Below are 13,427 nucleotides of genomic sequence, written 5' to 3'. Positions count from 1 at the left end.
AAGTAAAGTGTATTCAAAACTTAGGTTACCATGTCAAATATAAGAAAAAGCTTATGAACACTATAAATGCTTTGATTGTTTTAACTTAGTCAAATGAAATATAGCTTGAATGGTTTAGGGTCGCATGGGTTATATAGATTGTATAAATATCAACATAATATTCAACATCAGCGCATTCAAAATGCAATGCCAATAGGTTTCATATTATATATATTGACTAACATCCATGTTAATTATGATCCTGGAGTCTTTACATTCCGCATTCCAGGGACAACATCCTTTTAAACACATCGATAGACCAAAAACTACTTATTATATTCTGAACCGCCTTGTCACTTAGGTTATGTAAATTGATGCTATGTAAATGCATAGTGATTCTCTACAGCAGTTGTTTAAATGTTGTTCAAAACGTTCCAGTAAGATGCATGTATTGATCATAAGTAGTATGTTGGCATATAGGTGACATTCACTCCTTTTTGTTAATCACTCCTCTTGTTTTACATTGCACTCCTCTTTTTTCTATCTCGTTCCAACGACATACTTACTTGAGAGAACGACCTACTAACTCGAACTCGTGGGAACAGTCAGCTTAGTCGAGTGAACGATATAGAAAAAACAGGAGTGCACAACTAAATGAAAGAGGCGTGCAATCAAAAAAGAGCGGTGCAGTAAATATATGAGGGGTGCATTAAACAAAAGAAGAGAGCATTTTAACTATCTCAAGGGAACGACTTACTAACTCGTGGGAACGAGTAAGCTATAATGTGGGACAACTTACTAAGTTAAGGGAACGATCGAGATAGAAAAAAAGAGTGCAAAACTAAATAAAAGAGGAGTGCAACGAAACAAATTGCGGTGCAGTAAAGTGTTTAATGCACTTTCCTTTATTTAATGCACTGCTCTTTTTTCATTGCACTCTTCATTTATTTAGTTTTGCACTACTCTTTTTTGTATCTCGTTCTCTCGACTTAATAAATAATTCCCACGACATAGTTAACTCGTTCCCTCTAGTTATGTCGTGGGAACGAGATAGAAAAAGAGGAGTGCAGTTTATAAAAAAGAGGAGTAAATGTCATCTCTATGCCACTGTACATCTAAATATGAATGCACACATGTCTGTATAAATTTAGTATATTCTCAATCATTTAATATTAACTAGAGTAAAGTGAGTAGTTATCGCCCATTTAACATTGTTTTTGCATTTAATGTCACTAACTTGCGATTTATTCGCAATCAATTTGTACACTGAGGTTATTTTACAGTTGAACGTTAAAATGCCGATATGCTTACAACAGTCTTAACGTGTTTGATGCAAGAATTCACTAACAAAAATACAAGGTGTTTGTAGGCAGTTTTCGGACACTTGAGGTAGTTATCGTCCACCTAACAAGTTATTAAAAAAAATCAAATTCTTGTACTGAAATTGAAGGTTTCTGTTATATTTTTCTTTAACAAAATTTGTTCTGAACAAAATCAAAAAGCAATTCAAAGAAACATTGTACGGTTGAGTTACAAGCATCTTTAACAGTGGAATCGGTAGTTGCAAACTTTTCTGATTCCTTCCGCTTTGACACAGCGCCACTCTTTGCCATAGTTAAAGCAATTTTTAATTGGCATCTGAATATTTTTTGTCTTAGTATCTTTGCCATGATTCTGCATACTAAAAGGGGTAATATATAGTTTGGGTATACAGTCGAAACTGACCTAACGGCAACCTGAATTTACCGGTCACCTGCATACAACGGTCAGTCTGGAATCCCCCCGACGAAAAACACTCTATATTACACTTGAATTTAACGGCCACCTGACCATAACGGCCAACGGCCACTATATTCCACTCCGAAATTCATGTTTGACCCGAAATCAATGGTCACGCGTCAGTTGTCTTGAGTCGCGAAAATTAAAAACACAGCACATTATTTGTCCGTCTATTTTGCGTTTAAAGCGTCTGAAAGCGGTAATTGTCTATGATATTATAAAAGCGGCCCGCTGTGAGTAAACAAATTATAAGGTGTTGAGAAGGTATCTTTTCCGGGGATAATTGTGGGGGTATCTTCAAAAGAAAATATGTCAGAGTTTATGACTTGTTGAAAGTAATTATCGCTAAATTAAATGACCGCTATTTCTTTGAATTAGAACGGTACAATTGCACCGTACTATCGGTTTATGACACCGAATCCGCTTTTTAGACTTTTACGGACGTGACGTCAACGGAACGTGACAAGCTTTATTTACTGAATCAATGAGATGCATGAGTAAACAATTATACCAGCGTTGATAAAGTCATTGTTTAATTTAACAATATGAAATTAAATCAATCTAAAAGATATTATTCTCTATTATTCAATGTACACGCGTAAGTTAATGCTGTTATTATGCTTTGTTTATGCAATTAGCATTTGTTTTACACTGTATGCAAACGACTGGGTGGGGTAACGACGTAGTAATACTACCAACTGACCAACCTTCTTAAAATTGTGATCCGAATTCAACGGTCACCTGTGGACAACGGTCACTTTGATCATTTCCCTAGACTGACCGCTGAATTCAGGTTTGACTGTACTTACTTCAGCATGGACGATATTGTTACACAATTGACAATTCTGAGTGGTAATGTTCGACCATCCAAGTAAATAGACAACGGTGATTTTTTTGGCATTAACGATTAACAGTCATTATATAAAGGATACAAACTATTATTTCTCACTTTTTCAGCACTTTATTTATAGCATTAAACAGATGTTTTGTGACTAACAATGATTTGGTACCTACCTTACAGATATTGATAAGACGCTCGCATTAAGATACGGTGTGATTTTCATCGACCGAAAACAAAAAGCGCTTAATGAATCTGGTAGAAGTCGTTCTTAGAAAAAATGCAAGATGTATGGTGTCATCAATGACATAAGTTTTATCAAATACGTTAAAGAAATAACTAGAAATGGCGCGGCAGAGGCCGACGCGTATCCCCACGCCGAATGTTTGACCTAGGTGTGCCCCAGGGTTGGTAATGGGGCCATGCATAGCTGAGATTGACCGTATTGTCATAAGAGAGGTTCAGTATCAATTTGAAGTGAATCCGTGTAGAAATGAAGAAATTATAGTAAAAGGCAATTTTGGGTGGGTGTGGTCTATGTGGGCGGGGCCCCAGGGTTGGTTATGGGGCCATGCATAGTTGAGATTGACCCTAATGTCATAAGAGAAGTTCAGTATCAATTTGAAGTGAATCCGTGTAGAAATGAAAAAATTATAGTAAATGGAATTTTTTGGTGGGTGTGGCCTATGTGGGCGGGCGCCCCAGGGTTGGGATTGGGGCCATGCATAGTTGAGATTGACCCTAATGTCATAACAAAAGTTCAGTATCAATTTGAAGTGAATCCGTGTAGAAATGAAAAAATTATAGTAAATGGAAATTTTTGGTGGGTGTGGCCTATGTGGGCGGGGCGCCCCAGGGTTGGGAATGGGGCCATGCATGGTTGAGATTGACCGTATTGTCATAAGAGAGGTCCAGTATCAATTTGAAGTGAATCGGTGTAGAAATAAAGAAGTAAATGTAAAATAACCTAAAAAAATGAGTGATAATTTCTGACGCGGCCCCACCCCAACCGCTATAACTTTTGACCCAGGGGTCAGATCAAAATTCCAAATAGTGCAGGGTCGCACATATGCTCATAGCTACCATGTGTGTTAGTTTCAAGGTTCTAGTGCTTTTAGTGTAGGAGGAGATAGTGGCCAGGACGGACGGACAGACAGACGGACGGACGGACGGACGGCGGAGATAACCACAATATCCCCACCTTTTTTTCAAAAAGCGTGGGGATAACTATAATTTAAATATGTGCAATAAATACCACGGGACGATATTACCCGACCTTACTCTAATTAAATTTGTTTCAAAATACATTTAAGCATATTGATATATTTAACTTTGCTTTGAATAATTGTTCATTGTTTTTTTCATTCTGCCTCTTCTAACCATGTTAAGGATGGCCCCCACCTTGCCCCTGTACTGACCTGTGGGTCATTTTTATTGTCATATGGGCTGGGATGGCCATGGAAGGAAGAAAGTGTAAGATTTTGAAGGGACTTGTTCACATATTTTGTGAGAAGGTTGACTGACATAAGTCAGTGATATAACTAAAAGAAATTAATACAGCAACAAATTTAAATTAAACAAAAACAGACATATACCGGTAACTACAAATTATACAAATATATAGCAGTACATATTGTATGGTATCGTAATATGCTTTTACTGTTTTTATCCCCACGCTTTTTGAAAAAAAGGTGGGGATATTGTGGTTATCTCCGCCGTCCGTCCGTCCGTCCGTCCGTCCTGGCCACTATCTCCTCCTACACTAAAAGCACTAGAACCTTGAAACTTACACACATGGTAGCTATGAGCATATGTGCGACCCTGCACTATTTGGAATTTTGATCTGACCCCTGGGTCAAAAGTTATAGCGGTTGGGGTGGGGCCGCGTCAGAAATTATCACTCATTTTTTTAGGTTATTTTACATTTACTTCTTTATTTCTACACCGATTCACTTCAAATTGATACTGGACCTCTCTTATGACAATACGGTCAATCTCAACCATGCATGGCCCCATTCCCAACACTGGGGCGCCCCGCCCACATAGGCCACACCCACCAAAAATTTCCATTTACTATAATTTTTTCATTTCTACAAGGATTCTCTTCAAATTGATACTGAACTTTTGTTATGACATTAGGGTCAATCTCAACTATGCATGGCCCCAATCCCAACCCTGGGGCGCCCGCCCACATAGGCCACACCCACCAAAAAATTCCATTTACTATATTTTTTTCATTTCTACACGGATTCACTTCAAATTGATACTGAACTTCTCTTATGACATAAGGGGCAATCTCAACTATGCATGGCCCCATAACCAACCCTGGGGCCCCGCCCACATAGACCACACCCACCCAAAATTGCTTTTACTATAATTTCTTCATTTCTACACCGATTCACTTCAAATTGATATTGAACTTCTCTTATGACAATACAGTCAATCTCAACTATGCATGGCCCCATTACCAACCCTGGGGCGCCCCGCCCACATAGACCACACCCACCCAAAATTGCCTTTTACTATAATTTCTTTATTTCTACACCGATTCACTTCAAATTGATACTGAACCTCTCTTATGACAATACGGTCAATCTCAACTATGCATGGCCCCATAACCAACCCTGGGGCCCCGCCCACATAGACCACACCCGCCCAAAATTGCCTTTTACTATAATTTCTTCATTTCTACACCGATTCACTTCAAATTGATTCTGAACTTCTCTTATGACAATACGGTCAATCTCAACTATGCATGGCACAATTACCAACCCTGGGGCGCCCTGCCCACATATGTCACACCCACCCAAAATTGCCTTTTACTATAACTTCTTCATTTCTACACCAATTCACTTCTAATTGATGATGAACTTCTCTTATGACAATACGGTCAATCTCAGCTATGCATGGCCCCATTACCAACCCTGGGGCACACCTAGGTCAAACATTCAGCGTGGGGATACGCGTCGGCCTCTGCCGCGCCATTTCTAGTTTTAATCTGTATATTATTTTAAGTAGGCATGTTTTAATAGACATGCGTATCTTTGTTTAATATTTATTTTATGTCATTTCATAAACTGTATTATTTCCATTTTAAACCCGAGATTGTACGATTTTGTCAAATATTTATGAATTTATATAAAACGTGTAAAAACTTATTATACATATATTTCAATATAAATTAAAATTAAAGTTAAGAAGGACATGTGTCGAAAAATGCGAAATAAGCCTGATATTTAATTCTGAAATCGACAATGTCTGTACAGTGGAGTTCGCCAGCATGTATATCATGCATGTACGATGTGAATCTAAATTTTGTTTTACGGATAATTTTAATTTCCTGCAAAGATATATAGAGAATAATAGGTTAGTGTTGATTATAGATCAGGTTTATCATGCGAGGCTTAGAAAACAAAAAGCACGAGCCTTGGTGAGTGCTTTTTCGTTTTCGTGCCGAGCATGATAAACCTGATCTATAATCAACACTAATCTATTATTCTATTTATCCCACTTTTTATTTTGTAAACCTTTTTTGTTTAAACAAAATTAGTTTGACTGGATAATTTCGCTGGATTTATGACGTCATTTCGTCGAAATATTGACGTCATTTCCTGCCGTTGATTATAGATGATATTTAATCAACGGGGCTTTAGTCAACCGAATTCGCTGTAAAAGTTGGATAAATATTCATACGACACATGAACACTTACTCTGAACCTAATAAAAAAATGAATGCTTCGTTTATTGTAGGAAAATATGTACGAAATATATTCGTCACAATCGGCTCAGGGCGCTAATTTGTCTTTGCTGCATTTTATGAAATTCATCTTCAATGTATATTTTTTCTTGCCTATTTTGTGTTATTGTAACAATTTTTAATCAACATATTACAATTTAACACATACAAAAGTCGTAAAGTCTCGCTTTATTAATATTTGTTAAAATAAATTGCGAACTTTTTTACCAATTTATGTTATATTGTTCCATCTTAATCTGTAAAGAAAATGACACTAACACAGGGCATCAACAAGAACGATCAAGAAGGTGTCCTTTAAATATTGCTCAATCTGTGTCAGTTTGCACCATGTATGGGGAAAAATTGTTGCCTTGTTTTACTGATAAGGGATATGATTACAGAACATGAATTTATCTTTAAACATTTTCTATAAAATATGTGATCGTCATTATCAGTAAACAAATTGACTGCATAATGTTACATCAAATACTGCCAGGAGAAAAAAAGTCAGTTGAGGAAGCCAAGAAATCATGCGAGAATATCTAGCTGCTTACCTACTCTGGAATGTATGGGTTTAGTTTTAACCTACGCCTTTATATTTTAATTTGAGTAAAGATTTATGTTATTCAAATAAAAGTTGGTTTGCTATATTCTCAAATCTTTTTTCTAAAAATAAGGGATGTTACAGTTGACACTTGTACGTAATTTCATTTCATCGTTCCTCAGAAGGTTGTTATGCGGTGCTCTTGTTATGCTCCCCCAAAATTTATTTTGGGGGGAGCATTAGTCGCCGCTGCAGTCTCTAAACCAGTCAGGACCGGTTTATTGCATGTCAGACCAAGAATCCGAAAAGACGCGCCTGAAAGCACGCGCTGTAACTTAACAAAACATGCCGATACATTTTCCACCAGCATAATAATCCGGTAATATAATTATGAATGAAAGTCGCGGATCTGATCGACAGAACATCCGAGAGTTATTTTTATGGGCAGAACTTCACATAAATAGTACACAAGAAAATAATATACATTGTATACATCTTTAGTAAAACCGTGTTAGAATCGAAATAATTCGTGTACTATACTTTGTTGTTGAATAACTCACGACCGGAAAATTAGATGCGTGGTTTCAAATGTTTAGCTCTCGTGATTAAATTCTTACGCATCTAAACTATCGGCCGTGGGTTATTTGACAACAAACTATAATGTACACGAATTATTTCTTGATTATTATGCCCCCCTTCGAAGAAGAGGGGGTATATTGCTTTGCTCATGTTGGTCGGTCTGTCGGTCGGTCCGTCCACCAGATGGTTGTCAGACGATAACTCAAGAACGCTTGGGCCTAGGATCATGAAACTTCATAGGTGCATTGATCATGACTCGCAGATGACCCCTATTGATTTTGAGGTCACTAGGTCAAAGGTCAAGAACGCATACGCCTAGGATCATGAAACTTCATGTGTAGATTGATCATGACTCGCAGATGATCCCTATTGATTTTCAGGTCACTAGGTCAAAGGTCAAGGTCACGGTGACCCGAAATAGTAAAATGGTTTCCGGATGATAACTCAAGAACGCATACGCCTAGGATCATGAAACTTTATGGGTAGATTGATCATGACTTGCAGATGACCCCTATTGATTTTCAGGTCACTAGGTCAAAGGTCAAGGTCACGGTGACCCGAATATAGTAAAATGGTTTCCGGATTATAACTCAAGAACGCATACGCCTAGGATCATGAAACTTCATGGGTAGATTGATCATGACTCGCAGATGACCCCTATTGATTTTCAGGTCACTAGGTTAAAGGTCAAGGTCACGGTGACCTGAAATAGTAAAATGGTTTCCGGATGATAACTCAAGAACGCAAACACCTAGGATCATGAAACTTCATGGGTAGATTGATCATGACTCGCAGATGCCAATGTGTTTAACCATGTATATGTTGTGTGGGGAATTTTATTTCATCAGGTTGGTGGCAACCCTGATAAACTACATAGCAACTTCATATTTGGCTTACTGGGGGGCATTGTGTTTCTCAAAGAAATCTTGTTTGGTGTGTTATTGTCAGTAACCAACCTACGCACAGACATTTGTTTGGTTCAGTGCATGTTTGTAAGCTATTATCGAGTCAACAACAATTTAAAACATCAGTATAGACTTATGAAAAAGTCTGATAAAACAGCAAACGAAACAACAATAAAATAGCAAATGATAAAACCAGTTGAGTAAACTCGTTCTATTAAAAAAAATGCCTAAGGGAATTTTACTTGTACATTTATTATACCACCTTCATGAATGGCAAAATCAATGGTATATATTTTAACGTAATTTGTCATGATTTCGGACATAAATTTTCTGATACTTTTTCCCCATTTATATCCGGACCGATTGATGTTGCGGGAAAATATGATCACTGCTCACAGTCTGTTCGATGCACATCAGTATCTATGGATTGAAAATGAATCCTTTAAAATTTGAATCTAGTAAGAAAGGTCTTTGATTAAATTAAATTTTCTGAGGGACTACAAAGGCGTGAAAATAGATATCTAATGGCTAAAGGGTTAAATTATCAGGCTAGGCACGTATGAAACAGAAGCCAGGCGAGCCTTGCCTTTCTTTTATTCTGAACCTCATCCTATGGATTACACATTGATAGAACAGTTATACGTTATTTTATAAATATTGATGATTCTCATCGTTCTCAATTCCAGGAGACAAGATATTCGCTGGGAAGACGTTTGTTTTGTATGGCTTTGATGAAGAAGGGATTCCGGCCCAGACGGCGTATATCAAGGAGGGCGGAGGTAGGTAGAACTTTTAGATTTATTAGGATAGGGTATATAACCAAGAGTGCTTGATGGTTGACAACATTTGGCAGTCACATTTTTATGCCCCCAGTAGGGTGGCATATAGCAGTCGCACTGTCTGTCTGTCCGTCAGTCTGTTCTCCGTAGGTTTTTTATGCAGTGCTTTAAAATATTTAGCTTTTGTCCGTCAGTCTGTTCTCCGTAGGTTTTTTATGCAGTGCTTTAAAATATTTAGCCGATATGAGTCTACCTACATGAAGTGGAAAATTCGTTCTGGTTGGTTGATTTTTGACAAAGATACAGACCTTTTAGAGATCTAAATTTTTGCCAAGGGAAGTAATAAGCTTTTTAGGGAGGTAATTTCAATATGAAATTTGCCAGGTACAGGTCATTTTTGAAAAGGGAACTAATATTTTTCGAATGGATGTAATCCAAAGTTGAAACTTCTATTAATAGAACGTAAAAGGCATGGAGATTTGAGACAAAAGTGGATATGAAAATTTTCTCTATAATAACAGTTTTCCATATGTTTTGTATGCAATGCTTTCAGATATTGAGATGATTTTTGATATGCGAATCTACATACATGCCCTGCAGATGATGTGTGAAATTCATTCAAGTCCAGTGATTTGTAGCGAAGTTATGGGCCTTGGACATAGAAATGTTTTTTTTACATTAACGTTTTCCGGGATGTTTTTTTACGCAGCACTTTCAGATATTGAGCTGATTTTTGGTATGTGCATCTAACTACATGCCCTACAGATGAAGTATGAAATTCGATCTGGAAAATTGATTCGCGGGCCTTGGACTTAGAAAATGTCTATATAATAACTGTTTTCCGGAGTTTTTTTATGCAACACTTATAGATATTGAGCTGATTTTTTATGTCCCCCACTATAGTAGTGGGGGACATATTGTTTTTGCCCTGTCTGTTGGTCTGTTGGTCTGTCTGTTGGTCTGTCTGTTGGTCTGTCTGTTTGCGCCAACTTTAACATTTTGCAATAACTTTTGCTATATTGAAGATAGCAACTTCATATTTGGCATGCATGTGTATCTCATGAAGCTGCACATTTTGAGTGGTGAAAGGTCAAGGTCAAGGTCATCCTTCAAGGTCAGAGGTCAAATATATATGGTCAAAATCGCTCATTTTATGAACACTTTTGCAATATTGAAGATAGCAACTTGATATTTGGCATGCATGTGCATCTCATGGAGCTGCACATTTTGAGTGGTGAAAGGTCAAGGTCATCCTTCAAGGTCAGAGGTCAAATATATGTGGCCCAAATCGCTTATTTTATGAATACTTTTGCAATATTGAATATGGCAACTTGATATTTGGTATGCATGTGTATCTCATTGAGCTGCACATTTTGAGTGGTGAAAGGTCAAGGTCATCCTTCACAAGGTCAAGGTCATCCTTCAAAGTCAAACGTCATATAGGGGGACATTGTGTTTCACAAACGCATCTTGTTGTATGTGAGTTTACCTACATGACATATAGATGAAGATGTAGATTTTTGGGATAGACCATAGTTATGGGTCTTGGACATAGAAATTTTCTCTGTAGTAACTGTTTTTCTGGAGTTTTTTCACCCAAGGCTTTCAGATATTGAGCTGATGCACAGTCTTGTCTGTGACGATACTTAGTGAACATGCATTTAACCCTTTCAGTGCGGGAACAAAATTTTGAAGGCCTTTGCAAACAGTTTGGATCCAGATGAGACGCCACAGAACGTGGCGTCTCATCAGGATCCAAACTGTTTGCTATTCTGATAATACTCTTTGAAAAAAATGGAGGAAAATGCTAATTTTAGAAATTAAGCCAGGGTTCGCCAAAACTTGAAAAATCTGTCAGTCATTCGGACTGACAGACTTGAAATTTTTGTCAGTCCGAATCAGTTTCTGTCAGTCCCACTGTCCGACTAAACTATAACAGCAAAACACAACAAAAGAGAGTACCTTTTTGATGTTTATTGGTTTTGATCACATTAAAAATACAATAAAAACATGTCCAAAGTCGATATAGTTAAACAATTATTATATTAATCATAAACCACATACTAGAAATGGCGCGGCAGAGGCCGACGCGTATCCCCACGCCGCATGTTTGACCCAAGGGCGCCCCAGGGTTGATCATGGGCCATGCATAGTTGAGATTGACTGTATTGTCATAAGAGAAGTTCAGTATCAATTAGAAGTGAATGGGTGTAAAAATAAAGAAGTTATAGTAAAAGGCAATTTTGGGAGGGTGTGGCCTATGTGGGCGGGGTGCCCCAGGGTTGGTAATGGGGCCATGCATAGTTGAGATTGACCGTATTGTCATAAGAGAGGTTCAGTATCAATTTGAAGTGAATCAGTGTATTAATGAAGAAATTATAGTAAAAGGCAATTTTGGGCGGGTGTGGTCTATGTGGGCGTGGCGCCCCAGGGTTGGCAACGGGGCCATGCATAGTTGAGTTTGACCGTTTTGTCATAAGAGAGGTTCAGTATCAATTTGAAGTGAATCAGTGTAGAAATGAAGAAGTTAATGTAAAATAACCTAAATTTTTTTTATAGTAAATGGATTTTTTTGGTGGGTGTGGCCTATGTGGGCGGGCGCCCCAGGGTTGGGATTGGGGCCATGCATAGTTGAGATTGACCCTAATGTCATAACAAAAGTTCAGTATCAATTTGAAGTGAATCCGTGTAGAAATGAAAAAATTATAGTAAATGGAAATTTTTGGTGGGTGTGGCCTATGTGGGCGGGGCGCCCCAGGGTTGGGAATGGGGCCATGCATGGTTGAGATTGACCGTATTGTCATAGGTGAGGTCCAGTATCAATTTGAAGTGAATCGGTGTAGAAATAAAGAAGTAAATGTAAAATAACCTAAAAAAATGAGTGATAATTTCTGACGCGGCCCCACCCCAACCCCTATAACTTTTGACCCAGGGGTCAGATCAAAATTCCAAATAGTGCACCGTCGCACATATGCTCATAGCTACCATGTGTGTAAATTTCAAGGTTCTAGTGCTTTTAGTGTAGGAGGAGATAGTGGCCAGGACGGACGGACAGACGGACGGACGGACAGACGGACGGACGGACGGCGGAGATCACCACAATATCCCCACCTTTTTTTCAAAAAGCGTGGGGATAATAAACCAAAGGTATTCTTTTTAGACTTCTTTTTGTCAAACTGTTTTTTAGCCTGCACAGCTCTACAAATCCGTGTTCTTGAAAAGTATATAGGGTGACATCCAATCAAGTTTGACTTAATTGCACACACCCATTCACACTACTTTGGATGACTTCAATTTCTGTTTATTAGCCGATTTCACAAGTTCTATAACAACACCTATTATTTAAATATTTTCTCTTAGCTAAGCTAGGTGGTTGATTTCCAGGTTCAATTAAATGAATGTCTTTCACACCTATTTCTTGATAGAAAGGCCCATGATAATTACCACCATCCATTCTTGTTGTCTGAAATAACACAAAACATATTGCAACAAACGATCAACAACAAATCAAAACATAAATATACCTATGTCCGAATTTAAAATATCCGAAATATAGTACATCGGGTGAAAAATCTAATTTTGATTTCAGAAATTGTTGGTGTGTAAATTAAAATATATCCTTCCCAGAACAATATAATCATGAAACTATTTAACAGAAATGCTCACAAATGCCTGTTGAAACAAGTTTTCATGCAGTGTTTGTTGTGGAGAAATTAAATGGAACAAATAAAATGGCGGACGCACTCGGTTGCTTTTTTTAACAAAGACCTTTGATTTTGAACTCACATGTGATAGTCAATTTTAATCCAACTTTAAACATCAAAACATCAAAATGAAAAGAAAGAAAAAAATGATTTTGACAGAAGTTGAATAAAAAGCATTTTCCTTCTATTAATCCAATAGCATATTATACACTTTGAGTGATCTTTTTGAAACCATTTTTCATTCGATTGTGTCGGTCAGTCGGACCGATTATCTTAAATCACTTGTCGGTCCGTAGAAAAATTTGCCGGTCAGGACCGGCGGACCAACGGTTTTTGCGAACCCTGTAAGCAGACGACATTTTAGCAGACGACAAATTTCCCAGCATGCAAAGGGTTAATCTCCTTTTCACAGAGCGAGGCTCATATATTATTGGTTGTTTGTATACACAGGTGTGGTGCTACAAACATCAGACAGGCATATCCCTGACTATGCCATTGTGCCGATGGACGGTTTTCCTGTAGACAGGACTGTGAACAACATCGTGACTAACACCTGGATGGTAAGACTTTTTTTTAGCTCACGC

At 37.8% G+C, this 13,427-nt stretch overlaps 1 protein-coding gene across 2 annotated transcripts in view; it reads left to right on the top strand.

Annotated features, from left to right (window-relative positions):
• The window catches only part of LOC127859512 (DNA topoisomerase 2-binding protein 1-like), a 128,942-nt gene that overhangs the window by 61,973 nt on the left and 53,542 nt on the right, over window positions 1-13,427 (top strand). For both annotated transcript variants that reach the window (XM_052397009.1, XM_052397010.1), the window contains exons 17-18: window positions 9,047-9,139; window positions 13,294-13,403. In XM_052397009.1, the coding sequence (XP_052252969.1) occupies window positions 9,047-9,139; window positions 13,294-13,403 (203 nt within the window). The remainder of the gene's footprint in view (window positions 1-9,046; window positions 9,140-13,293; window positions 13,404-13,427) is intronic.

The sequence above is a fragment of the Dreissena polymorpha genome, chromosome 15, assembly GCF_020536995.1.
Source record: "Dreissena polymorpha isolate Duluth1 chromosome 15, UMN_Dpol_1.0, whole genome shotgun sequence".
Taxonomy (NCBI): Eukaryota; Metazoa; Mollusca; class Bivalvia; order Myida; family Dreissenidae; genus Dreissena; species Dreissena polymorpha.
This window is presented reverse-complemented; position numbering and strand designations above follow the sequence as displayed.